This window comes from Pteropus medius, unplaced genomic scaffold (genome assembly GCF_902729225.1).
Source record: "Pteropus medius unplaced genomic scaffold, Ma_sr-lr_union100, whole genome shotgun sequence".
Taxonomy (NCBI): Eukaryota; Metazoa; Chordata; class Mammalia; order Chiroptera; family Pteropodidae; genus Pteropus; species Pteropus medius.
In genome coordinates this window covers 1,858,393-1,882,295 of record NW_024344378.1, presented here as the reverse complement: position 1 = coordinate 1,882,295, position 23,903 = coordinate 1,858,393, and the positions used below count along the sequence as shown (strand labels likewise).

The 23,903-nt window shown below is 50.9% G+C and overlaps 1 protein-coding gene across 1 annotated transcript; it reads left to right on the top strand.

Annotated features, from left to right (window-relative positions):
• Positions 1-15,055: 15,055 nt before the first annotated feature.
• Positions 15,056-23,529, top strand: KLF6 (KLF transcription factor 6). Its single transcript, XM_039870982.1, has 4 exons — positions 15,056-15,391; positions 18,123-18,696; positions 20,043-20,166; positions 20,564-23,529. Exons 1-4 carry the CDS (start codon positions 15,290-15,292, stop codon positions 20,613-20,615), a joined length of 852 nt encoding a protein of 283 aa, XP_039726916.1. The 5' UTR covers positions 15,056-15,289; the 3' UTR covers positions 20,616-23,529.
• Positions 23,530-23,903: the final 374 nt, after the last annotated feature.

Below are 23,903 nucleotides of genomic sequence, written 5' to 3'. Positions count from 1 at the left end.
TTCGCAAACACGGAATCGATTTAACGAGTAAATGTACAATGATGCTATTAAGATTATCATCAAAATTCAATTAAATGTTCACTGGTTTTTAGTTATGGAAAAGAGAACACACACAGACGTGACATGCCAGCCAACGGTTAAACAGTAGCCAGTGGGAGCCGTCTGGCCTGGCGTGGCTCTGGAAGTCGGTGAAACATTTCAAATACGTTTTACGAAAGCAAATGCATAAGCTACTTGGAGTTTCATTCAGCAAAGCTTGGCAATGTGAACTCTTTCACGGATAAAAGTTTAAGTATTTTTCTGGTGTGTTAAGGTTTTTTTTTTTTTTGCTTCCTGTTGAAATTGTTTCTTTCACCCATATATGGCTCCAAACCTATAAACGGTTTCAGAGTGGCTGTCAGAAGTTTTCACTTCTGGCCTGGAGCTAATTCTGGATGTTCGCTCCTAATATCTGCCAGGAGAGTGACAAGCGAGAGCAGGACTGTGACAGCCGGGTAGTCTGTGGGGTGCTTTCCAGCAGTGACCACATAAGTGTTTTTGTTTACTCTGTTTTTTGGTTGTTTTGTTTATTTGTTTTTTGTTTTGGTTGGAGAACTTTGAACACACTTGCTGATTTCAAAGCAAGTTGATACTTTCCCGATGACATCAGCTTCCACTCCCTGTGCCGGGAACTCCGCGTTCTCTGAACCGAAAGCCAGGAGCGGTGCCAAGGGTTGTGTCACCTGTGAGAGCATTTCCCGTCCTCCGGTTCCCTCTGCCTGGGAGCTGACAGAGTCACCCGCGAAGCAGGCCTCTCCGGCTCTCACTGCTTCATTGCCGAGACCAATTCCTCAGTCACCTCTAGACTCTGGCCAATTCCAGGAAGAACGGCCACGGTCACCAGCCTGCCACCGTCCTCCCTCGGCTACCCAGTCCCCCGGCCACCAGAATGATGCTGAATGAACAAAGGAAAATGCTGTGACACTCGTGAGCGTGGTGCGAGTGGTGTAGTCTCGGTGTGGGCTGTCAAGTGTGTATGACGCCCGCCACCGAAGCCCCTACGCCGGTCCCTGCGCTAACATCGTCACACGCTAACGTCTAGAACTGCCCCGTCCAGAAAACGGACGTGCAGACGAGGACGCCCCTGCACACACACGCACACGCACACGCACACACGGCTGTGCACACGGAGCACTGTAGACGCTCCTCCACGAGGCCTCCCTTCCACCGAAGTCCACATCACAGGCTCAACCCGGTTTCCTTTAACTTTACTCATAAAAACAAATTCAGAAATGGTCTAAGACATCGCTTCTGTTCACGAACAATGCTGGAGGGAAGACTGTCTTTTAAGTCCTCCCACCCCACATTGCTTCCGTGGACACCATCTCGCCGCGCGAGCCTGGACAGAGGTGACGAGGGCCCCGGCCGTGGCACAGCCCGCCCTTTCCGAGTGCTGCAGGGCCGAGACGGGTGGCGGAGGGGACGGAGCCCGCCTGACGCGCCCCAGCCCAGAGGGAGCACGAGGTCTGTGATGGCGGCAGCAGGGCCGGCCGCCGCTGCTTTATTCTGCCTTGTCGCTGTGGAGACTGTGGGGGACTTGGGGACTCAAACCTGTGCCTGCAGCCCATTCCGTGATTACGGGCCCCCTTCCTGGGATGACGCATTTCCAATATCTATAGCCCTTCCCCCAGGAATCCCAGGTTTCAGCAGAAAACAGCACCGACACCCATTCGGCATCTTTGATGGCGTCTATGTGACGGTCAGGTGGACAGCAGAAACAGTGAGGGGATCGGACACCAGTCGCAGACTCGCAGGGCAGTGTGTCAGGCACCAGGCTGACGGTCCAGTCCGACCTGACTCAGCTGGACTCATACACCACACGCCCAAGGCCACCCTGGGCTATCAGTGACAGGAAGGCAGGGTCGTGCCCATTTCATTCATTCTTTATACCTGCGAGCAAATATTTACTTAGCAATTACAGGCGCCTGTTGCTAGATCAGACACTTGTGTACGATTCTGCTGGGCGCAGGTCTGATGTTAATGATTACAGCCTCTCCGGGCCTTTCCAGGGAGAGCGGGATGGATGTTTATGGTACACTCGAGACAGAATCGGGCTCTGATGTAACTCTCAGTGGGCTCTTAGGAATGGTTCGTGTCTGGTGCTTCCACAAAAGGAACAGATTTTAAAATCTGGCCAAACCATGACTTGGGTGTTGTCCAAGATTCCTTTTCAACCCAGGAAGTCCCCCTCCCCTCCGAAACGACGATGTCTCATTCTGACTCTGAGGGGAACGTCGCGCCAGCCCGTCACCCAGGTGGCTTCCTGCAGGTAAAGCCTCGCGGTGCGTCTCGGTGCACTGACCACGGGAGCCCCATCATGCCAACCTCGGAGACGACTTCAGAAGTGGTCAGGCGAGAGGCCAGAATTCTCCCCACCCCCATCTGCATCATGTCCTCAGAGGTCCGGGCGATGTCCCGCAGCCGAGCAGACCAGGGGCTCTGTCTGGGGTCCTTCGGCTACTGAGTTCCAGCGATTTGCAAAAAAACGATAGTACCCGGGCAATAGCTATCTTGCCTGGAAGGCAGTGTGGCAGTAAATCACCAAGGATGAGTCATTTAAAATCTGCCCCATGGGACCCGGGTGGGGGGGGAGGGGCAGGTTCGAAATTCAGGGAGCAGCAAGCACGGACCCTGCGGAGACTGCCAGTCCAGGGTCAGGGTTGCAGGAGGAGGGCCACAGCATTCGTCCCTGGAAGAAAGATCAGAGGCCGGCATTTTCTAGCCGTGGACGCAGGAGTCCAAGATCAAACGGCCACTTAGCGGCCAGGCCAGGCTAGCGTGCAGGCTTCTGACTTCTCTCTCTTTCGCATCTCTGGAGCACACCTGTCCATCTTTGGGGAACCACTGGACGTTTGCGTTAGAGCTTGGTGAGAGGAGTAAATTACGACTTCCCTGGGCAGACTCACAGCCCCGTTTTCTGCGGCCAGGCCAGCACCCCACTTCCCCACCCCCATTAGAGGAGCTTTGGTTACAGCATCAATAACAAACAAGGCCACAGCCCCAGCCCAAACTGCCCATCGAAAGTTTCTTTTTGGGCATTAGAACGATGAGTGTATTTTCCCTAAGAATGCTCTGGAAACGTGTACAAATAAAGCCATACACACTGTGACAAACTGTGCTGGTTAGCGTTTAGCTGATGACATTCTTGTTATTGAAACAGGAAGTGACTCAGCCACGACAGAGCATATATTTTATTCCGTTGTGTTGACTCATTTGAAAAAAAATAACCTAACACAAGGCAACAGCCTTTGTTTTTTAAATAATACAGTTTCTTTGGAGAAAAATGTAACATAGAGATCAATGCTTTGAAATTTTAGTGTTTTCTAGGAAATTAGGGGAGACACCCTCAGTTAATGAATAACAATTAAAATACTGCAAAATAGGTTTCACAAGTATTATGATAGAATCGGATAATTATTTTTTAATGAAAGAAAATGCATGTTTAAATATTTTTAAGGGCAAGGATTCTAGTATTTGGTGTACAGTTGTAAAACCTTGCATTTGATGAGGGGAACTTTTAAAGACATTAAAAGGTACTGAATTTTTAGACCAGAATTTTAATTTCAGAATTTTTGTTCATTGGGACCAGAGCTGGGATGAAGTTTATCGTTGTCCATTAAATCTTTGCATGTACACAGTACAAACCGATAATATAAAAAAAAGTGAATTTCAGGACAATTGCTCACAACATCTAAACACACTTCCACACACACCACTGAAGATCTCTGCTCATTGAATATGGAGCATGTGTTTACAGTCCGTGGGCTGCCGAGAACAATGCCTCTGCTGCTGGCCGAAAAAAGTTCCTGTCTCGTCTCTGAAGTGATTCACACATTTGCTGCACGCAACTGTGTTGATAACGCACAGTAGCGGTATATCGCTTTGTCTGGAGGGAGGGAGATTCTTAAAGAAAGTCGCCTTTTTTTTTTTTTTTTTTACTGGCTCTGTAGGGCCAAGTTATCTGCCTCTGCCTAGATCTCATTTAAGTTTTTTTTTTTTTAAAGATACCCCAGACATTATCCTAGATTGACAGTTTCGAAAACATACATGGTTTCAAGCCTTCATTACAAATCAAAAGCAAATTATTTCTGTAAATGTGTGAAAAAATCAACTTTCTCCCGAAAATGACTGGTGCTGCGTTTGAGCTAAAACCCGCTCAAGGACCCACAGTGCCCAACACGTCTCCATTATCTTCCTCGAGGTACGAAAAGTCCTTGATAATTTTAGGTCTGGAAAGCGACAGGCTCTGTCAGTGTGTCTGGCGCTGTCCTGCGGCGTTTCACCTTAGAGACGAAGCTGAGTGGTGTTGCCCTGCCCTCCGTGGGGCTCCGAGTGGCGGGGCGCGGTTCCCGCACAGCCATCGAGCTCCTGGGGTCGGCCACTCAGGTCACGCATGGACGGGCCCGCGTGGCATGCTCACACTGCCCTGACAATACGGTATTTTAAAGTGCTGCGTTGTTTGCCAGGCGGTTCCAGGGTTTAACTCCCAACGGGATGTTGCGTTTCCACAAGGCAGCCTTTGAAAATAGTGTCGCAAACAGCCCATCGGCCAGAGGGCTTTCTCTCAACTGCAGGTGTCTGAGGATAGGGGATCCTAGCCAAATATTCACTACCTACCCGGGCCCTGAAATGAACCACCGAAACACTCCTAAAAGCTGTCGAGTGCTTATGAATCCGTTTGTCATGACAATATGCACTTTATTCTAAAGTAAGTCTTAAGATACTCATTCAGGCTGTACCTTGCCCAAAGCCAGGTACAGGGATTAGCCATGACATGGCAGGAGACCCTTGTGTGCATGTGTGTCTGTGTGTCTCTGCAAGTGTGTGTATACGAGTGCGTGTCTGTGTGTGTCTGAGTGTGTGCCCGCTTCCCACCAGGCCTTTCCCTGGGGGACTAAAAGCCAAGCAAACCAAGAAACCAAGACGGTGGGCATCTGGACCGGGGTCACAAAGACGAGCTGCGTGGAGCTGCCGCCAGCATCGCCCTGCTACCCGCCGGCCACCGAGGACCACGGTGACTTTACAGGGACATTCCTGGCCTCTGAGGCTGTTGAAAGGGCAGTCTGTGACCAGAGGGCTGTGTGACCAAGAAGAGACAGACACGCAGAAAGAGAAAATGAAGCTGCACTCTTCCTCCAAGATCCCCAGGCTGTCCACACCCCGGGCTCCAGCGGCGGGGGACGCGCCTCTGCAGTCACTGGCTGGCTGCACCCCGCCATCTGGATCTGGGGCATCTCGCCAGGAGTAAGGCTGGATTTGTCAGTGTCTTCAACAGAGTCGTATTTATAATCAGCAGAGCTTCTTTTTTGTGCTAAGCATCTAATCCCAACCGCTCCTGTTAAGAAAGCGTGTTTTTAACTAAAATTCAGGGGAGCTGAGAAATGTGTCTGCAGTCAGGCCGCTGGCTGGACATCAGCGGTGAGGTTCGAATCCAGCCTTGTCTCGAGAGGGGACCCGCTTCTACAGCTCCGGGAGAGGCTGGCCGATGACGTGCTCACAGGCCCCGGGTTTAAACTCCGAGGACAGAAGGACACCTTGTTACCGCGTTCGACCCCCGGGGTCACCCAGTCTGCCTTCTGAGCTCTTTAATAGTCAGTGGGGACCGGCAGAAGTCACCGTGCCCTTCGCTGTCAAAATTCCACCTCTGGGTTCGGACCGAACTCTCCCGTCTCCGGTGACCCTTCGCAGAGCCTCTCTCTTGTGTGATGTCCCCGAAGCATGGCGTGGATGAGCGCTTCCTGCCCAGGGTCGTGCTTGGGGCCCACATGTCACCTGTGGACTGGGGCCGGGACTCGCGCGTGGCACGGCCCGGAGCGGTTTCCTGCTCACGTCGGCGACACCAAGAAGTCGCTCACGGAACTCGGGGGAAGGCCCACCAGGTGCCCGATGGCGCGGTCGGCCCGGGCGAACACTGGCCCTCGAGCCAGCTCGTGCGTCCGTGACTTTACCACTCAGCGTATCGTCACCTGGGGTAGTACGTGCTCGCCCCTCAACTCTCAGCGTTGGCCCCACAAGAAATCAAAACTGAAGAGCCCCGTGCGCAAGGCGGGTCGCAGGCTCTGTGTCAGAGCAACAAAACCGTAAACCGGAGTGGGATCATGAAACACGGGATGTGAAATGCCTGGTCCTCCCTGGGCGGCAGCCGGCCAGGTGAGCGACACAGGATTCAAACGCTCTTACCACGTGTGCAGACAGGAGGCCCTTCCATGCCCCAGAAGTCCTAAACTACTCATGTGCCCCAAGAAGTTAGGTCCTCACAATCTCCTAGAAGTTCAACATTTGAGGTCACCTCAGAACAAACGTTATCTAATTTAAAAAATGCAATTTATACATAAAGAATTTCCTAAAGGGATAAGAAACCCTAAAACATCTTTTTAAATTACGGAGTCACTCGACAACTGTGGTCTGCGTGCACTTCCCCCAGGTGTCACTGTGCCTGGGCTGCACCCTCCCGCGCCTCCCACTGCACAAAGGCACGCCACCCCCTATGAGACAGCCCCCGACAGCCCCCTGCCCATTCCCTGCAGCCCGCACCCTGCACGGCACCTGTCGTCCCCTGTGGCATTCTTTGACACCTGCTTGTCCCTCCGCTAAAACGCGAGGTGTATGGGACCAGCACCTTTGGTCCTGCTGCTTCCTGAAGACACGGGACACTGTTCAGCAGAGCAGGCACCCGGACACAAGCAGCTCCTCTGTGACACGGGAGACATTCCTGTGCCAGGGGGACGGGACTCCCAGGTGGATGGCACGGACCTCCGGCTCACCTGAAAACGCCAGTGCTTCGCGGAGATGAGAAGCTGCGTGGAGGGCACGTGGCCCTCTGGACTGAGCTGCCTGAGGTCACCTGTACTCAGGACACTCCTCTTTTCAGAGAAAAATGTCACAAAAACCTGGATGTGTGCATTTGCCACGTTCTCAGCGTGGTCCCCTGGTTACAAGAAAGTCATTTGTGCTTCCTCCTGAAAGAAACGGGAACTTCCTAGGGAAAGTTCCCTTTCTCCATGGACGTTTCTCTTTGCCCCTCCCGTCCCTCTCCAGTTTTTTGTTTTTTGTGTTTTTTTTTGTTTTTGTTTTTCTTATATCTTAGGCTTCTCAGGCATTTATGAAACCCAGTACACGAAAATGGAAAGAAAACAGATGTTTATCATTGGCAGAGTAAGAAAGAAACATAACCATGAACACCGGTGTAATGAGATCATCTCTGTGGGTTGCTAAGCTATGCCCCCTTTCCGCCCATGTGCACACGGCTTGGGCATTTATGCTGCAGCAAACACTGAACAACTCTCACCCAAAGACGCTGGGGAAAATGTCTGAGACCGTGTCTGGCGTTGGGTCAGTATGCTGCCTGTGGGGGCTCCCAGCCCACTTATCCTAAATACCCCTCCCCTTACGGAGCCTGGAGTAGAATTCCCACCAGGAGAGCTACCTGGAGACACCCCCAGCAACATAAAGTCCTAGAAAACCACAAGCACTCAGGTGTCACCTGGCGCACGAGAAGACCAAAAATCTAGAAAAGCCGATTAAAGAGATAACTGCATGTGGGACTCGTGGAGCGATGTCTTCAAAGTTCCGAAAGCGAGTCCCACTCAGTGAAATTATTAACTGACTGTGTGAGCAGAGGAAAAAAATCCAGACGAAGACTCAGAAAGGTGACCTTCCACACTTTTCTCAGGAAGTTCCTGAAGGACGTGCTCCAGAACAACAAAGGAGTAAATGCAGAAAACAGGGGAAAACAGCATCCGCAGAGTGATGCAGGCCGGGAACAGCCGCGCGTTCCGCCGCCGAGTCGGGCCGTTTGTGACCTCGGGCGTCATCATCCCATCCAACAGCTCACGACGTTTTTTCTCCCTTCAGTTTCTCTGGCGAACGCAAAAGTGTCATTCTTCATACATTTCTGAGTTAACCTGTGATTTATCCCACAGACGTTCACCGACTCAGGACAACAACCCAGACGGTTGGTTCCTGAGCACAAAGCAACTCAGGATGCAAAGTAAAATAAACGATGACCCATTTGGGGTGACGCGGAGTCATTCTTTCTCTCTCCTTCTAGATGGGGAAAGAGAAGGCGGGGAAAGTGAGCAAAATCGTTCATGAATTAAATGAAAGGGCCGATTTCCTTGTCACTCACTAAAATCAGAGAAGACCGTGAGGTGACACCGTCGACCCCTGTCTTCCCTTACCCCTGCACAGTCTCGCAGGGACTCGCTCTTTCAAAAAGCATTTGTCGAGCGGCAGCTGACTTCCAGGCATTGGGCTAAATGTCAATTGCCGTCAGAGGAGACGAAGAAAAATCATGAGTGTTTGGAGTGTTTCGGGCTTAATCATTTTGTTCTTAGCAATCGCTAAGTTTTTAGAAAGTGTTATTAGTAGTCCTTTTAATTTAGAACATAGTAGAGCAGAATAAGGTTAAAGGTATTCACTGGCAAACATAATCATAACTCATTTGATTTACAAGGACAGAGTTTAATCTTACCTGTGGTTGCTGGTCTCAGTTCTTTTGCTTAACTTACTGTTTTCATGTTTTCTCTCTTTTTTGATCCTTAACAATTTCATGGTCAATGGCGGGGTCTGGATTTATACCAAAGGCATCAGTCGTTGATCCCTGGCAATCTTCCTTCTCTTTTGCCTTCTTCAAAACCCTTACTCTGAATCTTAATTTTTAGAGGCTGCCCGATAGAGTAGAGGCAACATTACTGCCTCTAGAAACTTCTCTCTGGGTGAGCGCCTGCTGATATTTGCAGAGGGAAGATGAAGTCACTCCTTCCTAGGAGCGGCCAGTCCGCGAGGGCCAGGGAGGGTTCACAGGCAGCCATGATGCAGAACAAGAGCTCACCCATGGGCAGGTAAACGCTCGACCAGTTCGCCTGCAGAGCACTGTTTCACAGGAAGCTGAGCTACGTTTCTCACTCGGTATAATATTAAGCCCGCCCATCATGGGAGCGAGGTGCGGAGGCCCCTGCCTCTCTTCCAGGAGGTCTCAGACCCGAGGAGGGGCAAAGCAGCAGCCCACGGTCATGGCCCAGGGCCATGCAGCGGGGACCAGGACACAGCCAGATGCCTGGCACTTCGGCGGGCTGCTGGGAAGGCGCTGAAGGTGCATTTGGGGGGGTGGGTCTCAAAGGACACGCAGGAGGGACAGTTACAGAGGAATCTCAGGTATTTGAAGTCGGCACACACACCCGACTGACCAAAGCAGGAGGAAACCGACGTTTCCCGCGACAGCCCACAGCCCCGCAGCCAGGCCGAGTCTGCGGGCCCCACGGCTCACCAGCCCACCCCGAGGCGGCAGTCCCGTTGCCCTCAGCTCCTGTCGGCGACCCCGACAGTCCTCCTCTGAAGCAAACCTGCGGTGCCCGCTCTGTGCCCAGTGCTGCCACGTCTGTGCCCACATCTCCACCCGGGGGGTTTCTGCTACTCATGGCCGAGGGACCCCAGGCAGGTGGCCCTGCCTCTCATCTCGTTTCCAGGTCTGTGAAATGGGACACCAACGGCCTTTACCTCAGAGGGTGGCACCGCCAAACACACAGGAATGTCACCCTTCACATACATAGGAAACTAATACACAATATACAAATTATTTTTAAATTGTGACTCATTAGAAGCTTTAAATCAACATAAGACATTCCTCCTCCTCCCCCTCCCCCCTCTATCCCCCTCCTCACGCACACTGCTCACCTTAGTACACTTTCTGCAGTGTGCACATCATTAACTAGAATTCAATGTTTATTACGGTTCCTTTTATGGAGGGGGGCGGATAAAAATTTACAGAAAGTGAAATACACAAGTCAAATGTACCATAGGATCAGTTTGGACAAATGCAATCATCTGTGTAACCCACACCTCTATGCAGACATAGAACAGGCGCACCCTCCATCACCTGTCACGCATTGCTATTGCCCGTCACTCGTCACCATCACCCGTCACCATGACCAGTTGTTTATCATCACCAACTCCTGATGCTTCTCGGCCAGTGCCATGGGCTTTATTTCACGTTTCCGAACACGTTTTCATGTGTGTACTATCCATTCATATATCTTTTTTGTAAACTATCAAACATTTTCCCTATTTTTTATGTTTAAAAAAATATTTTTATTGCTGAAGTGTATATGTCATTTATACTCGCTGGGTACCCGTTCGATACTATATATATCTTTTAGGAATATTTTCTCTCAATCTGCGACTTGTCTTTATTTTGTGGTGTTGTCTTTTGACGGCATTTTGAATTTTGATGAAGTCTAATTTATCAGAGAGAAAAAAATTTCTTCTCGAAGGTATTGCTTTCCGTGTTTTATCCAAGAAAGCTCGACTATCCCCAAGTCACGATGATTTCCTCCTGTTTTCTTACGCAAGTTTTACGGCTTAGCTTTTCATTTACTCTACAATCTGCCTCAAATTAGCTTTGGTATGTGGTATGAGATGGGGCAAAACCTCTCCCCCCTCATACATACCCAGCCTGCCCTGCTTTTCAAAAGTGTGCATTATTCTGCTTTACTTTTACTAAAGAACTACGTTAGTACCCGTTTCCGCTAACTGAAAGAAATGGAAGATTTTTGCTTTTATGAAAAAATAGTGTTCAGAGGTTGTTTTGCAGCCCGCAGAGCTGTGACAGGGCAGTGTGGCCCCGCGGCTCCTTCCCCGGGGGCCACCCTTGGCATATCGGCCCCAGACCCTGTGACTCTGGCCGCGTCTACTTATTCCGCCCGCCCCTTAGCAAGATATGTCTAAGGTAACCGCTTCTCCCTCTTACGCCATTTCAGCTTATGGGAGTTTTCGTAGGAATGGTCTACTTTTTGGCCCATGTGACTGAACTACAAAGGGCGTCTAGATGCTCCCGGGAGAAACCAATTAAGTTGACTATCTGTTAAAAACGAATAATAGAGAGCTTTCCTTATTAGCTAGCTTCAGTACTAATAGTTATTTTAAAGAGTGACTATGTGCCGTAATGTCATAGAGTAATTGACGTTTTGGTGATGTCACTAAAAATAAAAATAGAACAAAAATGGCTGCTTGCCCAATGGGAGCATCCTCAATCAATATCATTGGGGGCATTTCTGGAATGATCCTTGGAACAGATTCACAAAACCCCTCTTAAAGGCACCTCTTGAATTATCTGCAAGAACAGGAAGATCAAACGTGCTCCAAACCAACATATCATCCCATAAACCTTTCAATTAAGTTGAAACTTAGGTTTACGGAGCGAACTCTTTTAAACGATAGATTTTTTTTTTTTTTCCTAAATGTAGTGGAGAGCTTAGTGGCATCAAAGAAATGAGTGGGAGGGCAGAAAGTGGAGGAGGGAGTGGAGGTGAGTGGGGAGGGGCTGAGGGAATGACACAGGGTTGCCAGGGGTCAGACAGCTCCATCACCCAGGAATGCAAAAGGGCCTGGAGCCGTCACGCTGAATGGTCCTGACCTTCTGAAGATGGCGGTGCAGGCGGGCGGCTGGACAATCGGAAAAGGAGATCAGCAGATGGAGATGAGGGGAGGACAGGGTCGTCTCACCAGCTGGAGCAAGAGCGGAGCAAGAGACCGCAGTGTGGGGTGGGGCAAGGGCTCTCGTGGACTTACTGGACCTGACGGCGGACCCAGCTTTGCCTCTGCTTGGCTATGTGACCTGCAAGGGGCTTTCATTTTGATGTCTGTGTTCACGTATCTTTTTCTTTCTTTCTTTCTTTCTTTCTTTCTTTCTTTTTTTTTTTTTTTTTTTTTTTTTAGGGAATTATAAAATATCAACAGCACACTTAGAAATGGATGAATGTTGAATAAGTGAATACTGCTTTCGGTTTATTGACTGATGACTATATGTCATGAATCGGGGATTTTAATCTCTTTCAGTTTTACCCAACTGACTGTACTAGGCCATTTTATCTCCTCCTTAAAGGACGTGACCAAGGCCACATAGGTCGTGCAGATAACTGAAGCCCGTCCCTGCTCTGAACGACTCTCTCCTCCTGCGGTTTGTCTTTGATCTTTCTAACAATCAGGCGCTTTTGCTCAGATCCCAGTGTATGTTTTCACATAGGAAGCTGACGCTATATCCCCACCAAATAGTGACATACACAAGGAGGGGTAATGCCCCCTTTTTTTAAGACTACGACAATCTCCTGCCTCCCCGCATGACTGGGACTTTCACCTGTTTTGTGCATGTATGAATCTCAGTTACCTGGCCAGTCACAGGGTATGAATCATATGTGTTGAGTAGCTATTGGGTACAGGAAGTCATAGGATTTATTCTCTTTGAAATTCAGTGTACTGTACAAATCTGTTTTTGTGCCTTTTTATTTTTTCTAAAAATTACCATTTTGAGTGTATCTGTATTACGTCCAATTAAGTTCACTATTTTTTTCCGGTTATACTGAGAAATAATTGCCATAAATTACTGTGTAAGTTTAAAGCACACAGCATGGTGGTTTGATTTACATATAGTGTGAGATGATTACTACAGTAAGTTCATCTAACATCCATATTCTCATATAGATACCTTTTTTTTTTTTTTTAAAGAAGGGAAAAATAAAGAGGAAAAATCTCGTGATGGGAACGCTCAGGATTTGCTCTCTTAACAACCTTCTCGTTTACTGAAAGGCGGCATTAGCTGTGGTCATCACGCTGCACGTGGCATCCCCAGTACTCAGCTGTCAACAGCTGCAAGTTTGTGCTAGGCTCACTATTTTAACAATAAACTCTACGATCTTCTAAGTACTGGTCAGTGCCTGTAAGAGACCAGGACAAATTTAGGAATGGCGATAAAGAAAAATTAGTAAGACCATGAAAAATTAATTATCCAAAAAGTAAATAAGGGTACCCTAACCCTGACACCCACATGCAATGCACAAGAAAGCCATCGGGACACAGTGACTTGGGGAACACCCCTGTCTCCTCGCCACCTAACTCTCCTCCAAGTGGTCTAGGATGCTGGCCTTCACTTGCATAGTCAACAGATTCTTGCTTCCTTTGGTACTTACTGCTGCTAGTTACTGAGAAAACCCTGTCCCCAATATAACCACACTCGGAATCATACCCCAAATACGCCCAGCAGCTGGTCACCGGGGCTCAGTCTATGAATGGTTCAAGGCCAAACCATTTCTGTTCCCCGAAACAGACTCAAGGTGCTCATGTCACTTGTGGAGTCATGCTCTTTGTCTCTGGGTAAAATCAGACACAGGCCAATGATCATTTTTATCCATTCATTTTGGATCATCTTCAGAGACTATGTAATAGGTACAATAAGATAACCTTCCCTAACGTCTGATTCACAAAGGCCCCTGCCTAGAGTCTGACAGGGCCCTAACCTAGATCTCCTCTGCTGTTTTAGCTGCTAAAATCTAACATACAAAATCCTCTCAAAATCCTATTACATGCTCCATTAGAAAATACTTTATTTAAAAATATGTTCATTAAACTCTATTTTGAAATAAGAATGGAAGTAGTTTTCCACTTTGAATTTAAAATGCACATTCTTCCTGGTCTTGCCGTTTTTCTTGAAAATGAACATTATATTTTAGGAGATAATTTATATGAAACACACACACACCGAATGTCAGCTTCAACCTAATTTAAATTGTTTACACATTCACAGAGGGAGAAGCCTCCTTGTTAACCTTGGTGAGGATTCTCTGAGATTGCAGCTCTACAAGATAAAACAGATTTCTCCCAATTAGAAGTAGACTCTGAATCTTCTTAGAATGAGGGCTGTTGCTTGGTATGTAACAAGTAAAAGGACATTTTATAGGGGTGTCTGCTTTGGAAACTTTCCTGGGCAACAGATTCACCTGGGGGCCTTGTTCAAACGCTATGGCTGCCACAGCCCACAGCCCACAGCCCCCACCCCTCAGCTTCTGATTCTGTAGGTTTGGGGGCCCTGGACGTTGGAAGTTACATTTGTAAGAAGTACACGGCTGGTGTGGGCACTCTTCTGCTCCCGGACTCCACGGAGAACAGTTAGTTATAGGACGCCCGTTTATTTTTTAAAGGCAAAATTCATTCCCACAGAATCAGAGTGTGAAATTTACACTTTATCCTAAGGCACCCCCTGAAGAGCCAGCAGATCCAACATGGGTCTTCCAGGCTCTTCTGCCCCTTTCCTGCAGGTTGGGCAGGTCCCGGGGCGCGCCGATGTGTCCGCTGCCCCTGTGCGGGTGGCTGAAGGAGGGCCCTCGGACCTGGACCTGCGGCGTGTCCCGCTGACTCGGCGCGCGGGACCCTCTGGGGCGGCCTCCCTGCCCCTCGCCATCCCCGTGCTGCTGCTCCGTCCCCTCAAGTCGCAGCCTTGGGCCTGAGGACTGAGGGGGACGGAGGGGATGGTGAAGGACTTGGGATGGAAGGGGACAAAGGGGGCCGGAGGAGATGGAGGGGAAATGGAGCGGCAGGGCGCCCGAGGTCGGAGGAGGGACAGGGGTTGCACGGAGGAGCGGAGCAGGGCCGGGGCAGAGGAAGCGGAGCCGCACTAAGGTTGGAGGAGGGCGGACAGAGGGAGGCAGGGAAGAGGGGTAGAGGGACCAGCCGGGGACGGGGACCCCCGCGGCTCCCCCCAGCCCGGCCGCGGCGCCCTAGGATGCTCAGCTTGGGGCAGGGGCCAGGGACCGGGCTGACGGGACAGGGCCCGGGTGACCGGGATGGGACGGGGGTGACGGGGACCGCGGCGACCGGACCCTCGGCCCGGCCGCGGGCGCACTGAGCCGCTCGGCCACGCACCTCCTAGCGCCGACTCCTCCGGCGCGCGGCGGCCCGCGCCTTAAATACCCTGCTAAAAATAGCCTGCGAGGTCGCCTTCCAATCAGAGCCGCCCGAAGTTCGAATTGGGCCAATGGCGAGGCCCGTGATGGAGAGGCTCGGTCACGCCAGGCGGGGCCGCGCTGAGCCGCCGCCCGCCATTGGCCGCAGCTGACATCATCGGCGCGCAGCCCCCGGGCCGGGCGCGGCGTGATTGGGCGGTGCGCGGGGCGGGCCGTGCGGGTCACGTGGAGGAGGGAGGAGGGGGAGCCAGGCGGGAGGAGGAGCTGGCAGCGGAGGTTTGAATAGGGAAGTTTTGCAGGGGTTACGTTTGCAGTCAGTCCGGTGTTTGCAAATATTGTGTGGGCTCGGGAGCGCGTCTCTAGGCTCCGGCAGGATCCGAACCCGCGGCGCCTAATTGCTGTGCACTGAGTTTGCATGAAACTTTCCCGGCGCTGCAGGCACGGCCGCTGCGCTCCCGACTCCAGACCGCACACCTCCCTGTTTGTACGACAGCCGGGACTGTCTTTTCCAACCCGACATGGATGTACTCCCAATGTGCGGCATCTTCCAGGAACTCCAGATTGTGCACGAGACCGGGTACTTCTCGGCGCTGCCCTCCCTGGAGGAATACTGGCAACAGGTAAATAGGAATGGTCGTGTGCCAGGTGCCCCGGTGCGCCGCGGAGGGAGTGCATGCACGCTCGGACAGGACGGTGTGTGGTTGGAGGTGCATTTGTTTTTCTTTTTTTTTTCTATTTTTTTTATGGTTTGGGTGAATTTATTTTTTTAAAAATTAAATCGTCTTAAAACGTACTTCTGCTGCCTCCGGTGCGGAAGGCACGTTAAAACGGGTTTTTTTCAGCGTGCAGCGGAGTTGTCATTGGAGCGGGGCGCAACAGCGCTTCTTCGCTCCGAGTATTTTTGCCCGTTTCTGGGGCTTCTGAACCGGAGGGCAGACCCAGCTCCGCGGCCTGATCCCGGCCCGAGCCCTTGGCAGAAGTTTGGTGCTTGTACCAGCTCCAGACTCCACAGCTGGATCTTGTCATATGAACTTGCGTGGATGCCAAGGGTATTTTTTTTTAAGGGGTTTGTTTTTGTTTTCCTTTTTGGCGTTTCTACATAGAATTTTTTTCTCAATTAAAAATTTCACCAGCAAAACATCCACCAGCTCCTTTCCCTGCCAGGCCATTTCCAGTTGTTTCTTTGGAATCCCTAACATTTGACTCTGTCTTGTTTTCCTGCTTCTTTTGTTGACCGGAAAAAAAAAAAAAAAAAAAGAAAAAGAAAAAAAATGTTTGCACAACCAGTGACTGACTTATCGGTCATATGACAATGAGCCTGCCCCAGTTGCTTCAAGTCTGAGGTTGGGAAGAAGAGCCTCGATTTCCGGCATATTTTAGTGGAACTGGAATTTTTGGCATTCGACAATTATGAAACTTAATTTCCACACCTTCTAATTTGTTAGAATTGCCTGAAGGGAGAGAGATTCTGACACTTGTCCCATTGTCTTTAAGAAGATAGAGGGCGGGTTTGGGGGGCTGTCTCTCTGCCCTTCAAAACTGTTTGCTTTTTATCACCAAGTGAATTAGCTGACCAAATATATTCGGTGGGTTCGAAAGCCTAGAAAGCTTTTAAGAGGGATGAAATGCAAAGTGTGGCAACCTTCACAAGCCTGCTTAATTGTTCGCAGCCGAGTCTTGCCTTCCCCTCCCTTCCTCCCTTTTCCTCCTTAAGAAGCTGCTCCCAGGGACGTGACTGAAATTGATCTAAGTAGTTTCCTTGGGCATTTGGGATTTGGGCCACAAGCCAGGCGGTGCTGCTCCTTGCCTTCAGAGGCTTTCAGACTCTCCGAGGGCTTCCTTCTGGTCCTCAGCGTTCACCAGCATAATGGAGATTTTAAATTAGCCAGATTATTAAAGTTTAGCAAGATCTTGATAAATGTGCTTTCGTTTTCCTTTCGAACATCAATAAACGAGCTAGGCGTCTCTCTTCAGAACACTCCAGTGTGCGTTGTAACCCAGACGTCTAATTTTAGGGATCAGGAGAAAACAGTGGTTGTTTTTCCCCCTTTGCTTGCTCATGCTTGCTCCGTGAGGAGTCTGGGGGAGGGGGAAGGGTACGTGCTATATTCCGATAGCAGGCACGTTGCTAAGTAAGCAGGCAAGAACCCTTTGGGGAGGCTTTGCTAGTCCCGAAAATGATTTGCTAAAATCAAACAGAGTGTGCCGTAGAAATTTAAATCTGTAAGATTGCGGTCATATGGACGACCTTATATGGCCATGCAGGCACTTGCTTCTAGTGAAGATGAGGACAGATACAATTTAATTCTGAAACGTTTCCTACCGTTTTTCTTTTCCAGTGGCTAGAAAGTTTGAGATGGTGGGGAGAGGGGGTGCTGGTCCCTCCGGACAGTGGTAGCTTCTCCAAAGGTTGGTTGTGGGTCTGAGGAGGGGGCACTCTGTCCGTGACTCACTGCATGTATATTTGAACCGGGTCCTTTTTGGCTGCTGGTCAGAATTTCAAAAGGAAGTCTCCTCTGGCATTGCGTGAAAGAAACAGTGATGACTCATGCAGTTGTACTCTTGGCCAGCAGATGAAGTTCTTGTCCATTGTGGCACTCCCAGCAGGCCCGGAGGAATTTCCCCTCCTGCCTCCTTTTCAATAGCAGATGGCTGTTCTGGAATGGTTTCTCCACGCTGTTGTCGAAGCGCTTGTTTTTCTCGGGCCGCTGTGGAAGTCATCACAGCGAGCGCGCGCAGGGCCCTGCGCTGGGGGATGCGTCCTGGGAGAGCCCCCCCACCGGGCCCGGGCTGCGCAGGAAATGGGTGCTCTCTGTGCGGTTTCTGTGCGGCTGCACTGAGGGCCCTGACTGCAGACCTGCAGCAGGCCGTGTCTGTGAAGGGCGACGCATGCAGTCAGCACACATCGCGCCGTGAGCGGAGCAGCCTTTCTGTCTTGGGCGTGTGCAAGGAAACTGGCTGGGGCTTTTCTTGATGCACATGGCTCTCCAGACGGTCAGTTGATCCTGCCGAACCTGTCCGGGTGTGTGTCCGAGGCGGCTTGGCTTCGTGTGGCTTACCCTCGATAGGAAAGTCAACACTAGTAACTAGAACCGAAACTGCCTCGGTGACCGTCCGCCATCGTGGCCTTTGGTCCACAGTGGGGAAGCCAGGAGAGGTCCCCCTCTGGTGTTTCTTCCGAATCCACGCCCCCTCCGAGAAACAGCTTTCCCCTCGCTCTCTTGGAGATGCGGTTCTTCTGGTGACAGCCAGTCTGTCTGCCCTTCATCCCTTCGTGTTTTTGGAGATGTGCTTTTGGTTCCATTTTCGGGTGTCGTAACCACGTGCCTTCTTGTGGTTCCTTTCACGCAGACCTGCCTGGAGTTGGAACGGTACCTGCAGAGTGAACCCTGCTATGTGTCAGCCTCCGAAATCAAATTCGAAAGCCAGGAAGATCTGTGGGCCAAGCTCATCCTGGCTCGGGAGAAGAAGGAGGATCCGGAGGTGCAGGTGTCCTCCAGCCCCCCAGAGGATGCGCTCAGCAGCCCCGGCTTTGGTTACAACCTGGAGACCAACAGCTTGCACTCAGACGTGAGCAGCGAGTCCTCTGACAGCTCCGAGGAACTCTCACCCACTTCCAAGTTCACCTCCGACCCCATCGGCGAAGCGCTGGTCAGCTCTGGGACCCTGAGCTCCTCGGTCACCTCCACGCCGCCCTCTTCCCCAGAACTCAGCAGAGACCCTTCTCACCTGTGGGGCTGTGCACCCGGTGAGCCACGCCCTCCTGGGAAGATGCGCAGTGGGACTTCTGGGAAGCCTGGTGACAAGGGCAGCGGGGACGCCTCCCCGGATGGCCGCAGGAGGGTGCATCGGTGCCACTTTAATGGCTGCAGAAAAGTTTACACCAAAAGCTCCCACTTGAAAGCACATCAGCGCACTCACACAGGTCAGTCCCTCCCACGACCTGGGAGGTGGGCCGCTGGTGGGCGCCACGGAATTGCACCAGCCCTGGGAGGGGGCCGGGCCCCACAGAAGGCTGTCAGAGCAGACACATCCTCACCTCATTCTTTCCCCAAAGAGTTGGGTCTCTGGGGAAGACAGAGTAGGAGGTGAAAGACTGGACATGTGCCCGATGAATGGTTGACGCTTTCAGAGTAAACAGACAAGAGGTAAATCATCTGCATCTCCCCCCTACCCCCACCCCCCTCCGGCCACCCCGGCTGTCAGAGTGCGTGGAATTGCCTCTCCTCCTTTCAATGAGCCTCGAGCATCAGGGCGGCGGGTGGCTGGGTAGCGCGGAGCTGGCGCCGTGAGCATGGCGCCTGAACGTAGACACCACGGGAAGCGGCGTGGACTGGCAGGCGCCTACCGGGATCTGTGTGTGCGCCACGCTGCCTTTGTGTTCTGACACCAGTGTCCAAACACCATCGACAGACAAACAAACAAAGCCCGAATTCTCAGTGACATACCGCAGCCCAGGTGAAAGTGTCATTTAGAATGAGCATGATAGTCTAGAGAAACTAGCTAGCGATGAGTCACAGAAATTACAGAGCCAGAAGGATTTTAGAGCCCAAGCCATTCAAACTCTCATCTTCCCAGTAGCGAGAGGAGGTGGCTCAGCCCTCAGTCAGGGTCCCCCAGGTGCTCACGGTGGAGCGGGGACCAGGCCCCTGTCTGTGCCAACAGAAAGTTCTAGGATTGCCTCGGCCAGATGTTTGCCACCCTCAGGTAGCCCTTTTACTGAATTTACTGTATTCATAATCTGACCGAGGAACAGAGTGGACTTGGTTATTCAATCGCCATCTAGAAAGTTCTTTGAAGGTCCTGCACGGGGTTTCCCAGAAACTCCTGACTTCAGTTCTGGGGAAACGTAGTTTCTCGGAGGAAACGGCCAAGCACGCCCCCCGGGGAAGTGAGTGCTGGGGAGAGACCACTTCACGGAGAAAGCCTTGCAGCCTCGCCCTCGAGGGGCGGTGGGTGCAGTGGGCTGACACCCCTCCTCCAAGTGTCCCTTCAGTCTGAGTCATCATCCTCCCGACATCCCTGGTTACGGCCACGTGGCCGCTGGGTCCCTTCCACAGCCTTCGGAGGCCCAAGGCTGGGTCAGGAAAGAGCCCCTGGGTGTCACCTCCGAGCCCCAGCTGCTGACCCTAGCTGAGGTGCACTAGGGTATCCTGAGGCCCCGAGCCAGAGCTGGCTGGTGGGTCGACCGTCACCAGAGCGGTGGATGCGGGCGCCTTTCCTTCCTGCCCCATGGAGTCACGGTGTGCTTGTCGTGTGCTTTCTTCCCAGGAGAAAAGCCTTACCGATGCTCATGGGAAGGGTGTGAGTGGCGTTTTGCGAGAAGCGATGAGTTAACCAGACACTTCAGAAAGCACACTGGTGCCAAGCCCTTTAAATGCTCTCACTGTGACAGGTACGTGGTCCACGCGCCGGGCGCAGGAGTGGTGTCCCTGGAGCGGGGCAGATGCTCTCCTGTCCCCCACGGCCTCTTTATAGCCTGGGGCTTAAGTCGCCCCACTTAGGGAGCTGTGTGTCCCGTGTGGTGGAACAGGAGAGACCTCGTTCCTACTTTCCCAAGCTCAGCCTTCAGCGGTTTTTGAACCGGAAGATGGGGCAGGAAGGCGAGGGCAGAGGCTCCACGGAGCCCAGAGCAGACCTCCTTAATTCACGTTGCTGCCGGGCACACTCCCCGGCCCCCGAAGTGAGCGGGGTGACAGCGCTGCCCCTGTCCTAACGGCGGGGCGTGCGGGCGGGAGGGCCCCCCCCCAGCCAGGCCGGGCCTGACCCTCTGGCGCCCATTTGCTCCGCAGGTGTTTCTCCAGGTCCGACCACCTGGCTCTGCACATGAAGAGGCACCTGTGAGGGAGCAGACCGCGGACCCTGCGGCTAAAGCGGCTTCCAGGCGGCCTGCCAGCGTGGAAGGGGGTGTGTCCGGCGGAGCGGCCCCTTTGCGCCCCACCCAGCAGCCTCCAGGACCTCTCCTGGGAAGGTCTTTCGAGGGCGGAACCGTCACGTGTGAGCGGCGGAGCGGCCGTGGTGTGCGGTGTTAGGGTGGCCCTGGACTAGCCACCGGTACCTACCCTGAGTGGTCCCTACGCCTCTGCCGTGAGCATGTGCGCTGAGAATGTCAGTGGTTGGGTTGGCTGTGTGTGGGGGTCTGTGACGGACTGTGTGACGAGGCGCTGCTTCCTGTGCGGCTGCAAGAGACAGAAAACATGGAGTCTGAATGTTTTGTGTGTGACCGGTAATCCACGAGATGCGACGACCACCGATCATTTCCCGGGGTTCGGGGTGGGGGGTGTCTGCGCCTTAGGAAAAAAAAAAAAAAAAAAAAAGAAGGGAACGTGGAGGGTGGGATGGGGGTCAGGGCCCTGCCCGTGAGCGGGCGTGGGGAGGGGGCGCCCTCTCAGGCACGAGGGGCTCCCGCGTCTGGCGCAGAGTGTCCGGCAGCTTGTCCGCGGCTCCGCGGAGCTCGTTTGTTGCCCGTTGTGTAAGCAGTGTGCTCACAGACAGGACACAGGGGTCAGCTTCCTTCCAAGACAGAAGCAACGCGCGTTCTGGGGAGCTTTCTGCTCTTCCATTTTTAAATCAGGACCACAGCTTGGATCCCGGTCACTGAGCAGCTAACGTGCCACGTGTGGCCTCGTGTGACCCCCTCGCCATCTGGGCCCGGCGATCCATAGGCCTTCTCCCCGCTTCGATCTCTGACACTCCCCTTCCAGAAAGGCAGTGTGCAGCACGGGGTTATTCTTTTAATGACTCGGAATTCGAATGACCTTTTTGGAGCATGTCGTGAGGCCGTTTGAGACTCTGGTCCCACGCCGGGTGCCGAGAACGCGAGGCCGGGGACGGCTGGTCTCACGTCGCGTTAGACTGAGAGCCCACAACTTTTCTCGGTTGGGTGGATGAAACCACTAAAGCTTAGAAACTGTTTTCTTATGCAGCTAAGTTTCTCTTATTTATGCCTTGAGGACTAATTTCTGGTTTTCTAGCTGTTAATGCACTGTAGATTTTAATAATGGTGCCTTATGCAAGTGGCCCCTTATGTCGGGGGTCTCAAACAGGGGTATGGGTGATGCATGCTTTATTAAGGCTCTTTTTTCACCTGGCATTGTACTGTATCAATGTAAAATACTGAAAGAAAAAAAAAACAACTCGTTGAGGTCATCCTTCACAAAGACAAATAGAGAGATGAAAACTTCCCAAACAAATCAGTATTCGCTCAATATTTTAGATAACTTGACTGTCAGTGTTAAAGTGGAAAACACACGATAATTGGAAAATCTGACCGTTTCAGCGACCATGAGACTTCGCATAGACCTTGCACAACAACTGTATAGCTCACACACCGGCTGTGTTTAATATGTAATGTTTGCACACATATTAAAGATACAGAACTATAAAAACCATGTTAATGTATTTGCTTAAAAGGCACGAGTTTCACATATCTATCTAGCTATCTGTTGGTAATACAGAAAGTATATTACTTTTTTAAAAAGTGGGCAGAATTCTTGTGTATGTGTATTTGTGTGTATAGTAAGTGTATGTGTGTGAGTGTGTGTGTGTGTGTGTGTGTGTATATATATATATATAATATATATATAAATATTTTTTTAAGGAGAAATTAGATGTTTAGCTAGAAAATTCCACAGCCTGTGAAGAAATATTTCAAAATGGCCATAAAGGAGGTAAAAATGAAAACTATTATCTAACTTTTATAAAGGCTTTTTATCTTTAATTTAATGATTTGCTATGGACTCTTGGCGTGGACTCTGTTCCAGACCTCTGACTCTGCATATTGTTTTGAGCAGGCCTGGAACCGGGGCACCACGGGCCATTCAGGAGTGGCATGGACAGAATACTAGCCCACTGGTTAGCCTCAGACACCCTGAGGTTGTGATTTGGAATTTCGGCCTTATTAGAAGTCAGCGAATCACAGGGATTCTCTTTAGAACACTTTTTATGCAGATGAAGATATTTTTTCCAGCACATAGATTCTTCCAGTTTTTCCAACAAGTAATTACCCCGAATTGGCACACTGCAGTGTGGACAGCTGACATTTCATCCAGCTGCTGGCTTGTGGGTGTGGGTCTTTTCTTTATATATATATATACACACATATATATACACATACGAATCTGGCTGGGCTGGTATTTTGTTTGATCTTCCTGGAAACGAGCAATGAGGAGAGCTCGCATAACTGGTTTTTTTTATCTGGGCTGATGAATACACTTACCTAAAGAACTCATTTCATTTCGCTAAGGGGGAAAATGCACTTTCGGCAATTCAAAATCCAGGCTCTTGATTTGCTGGATTTTGGAAAACTCCTTTTTTGGCCCTGCTGTGCGCTTAGCCATGACAATTCCATTGAGCAAGAAGGTAAACAAAAGACAAAGGAAAAAAAAAAACAAAAAAAACTTGCACTGGCTTGTCTCACTTCTGAAACACCATGGAGCTGTCTGATTGGGTGGGGCTGGGTACCATGTATGTCGATGCCTGTAATTTTCATAATAAGCAAGTACATAAAGAATTACATTCTGTTCAGGTGATAACTGAGCCTCAATCAAGCAGAAACTTTTTGCTTGACATTAAAAAAAAGTTTCTATTAGTGAAATTTCTTTTTTTTTGAAGCACCCTATTATCTAAAGAATCTTTGTAAGATTTTTGTAAAATTTTGTTTTACAAGATTTTATTTGAAATTGTTTTTTGCAAGATTGTTATATTTCTGTATGAATGTATTTTTTATTGGAATAACATAAAAGAATTCTTATCAGCATCTTGACTCTGGTTTTGTTTGTTTTTTTTTTTGGCACGGGGGGGTGGGGCATGGGGTGTAAACAGATTCCTGCCCGATTAATCACCCTGGCCTTTCCTTGACAAATCGCCCTGTGCAGCCAGAGAGCCACTTGCGTGCCTCGTCCCTTCCCCTCAGCTTCACAGCCTGTCCTAGGAGCAAGTGTGCAAAGAGGAGCCCAACATTTCCCCCTGAAATTCACTGAGTCCCCTTCTCTGGGGACCCGAAAGCAACTGCCAGGCTTTGGGACACAGCAGGAGAACACTTGCTGTGTTTTATCTTCCTGTCACTCCGGGCAGGGGACTGTACCGCCGAGCCCTCTGCACAATGCCAGACTCGATGCCCCCATTCCCCCC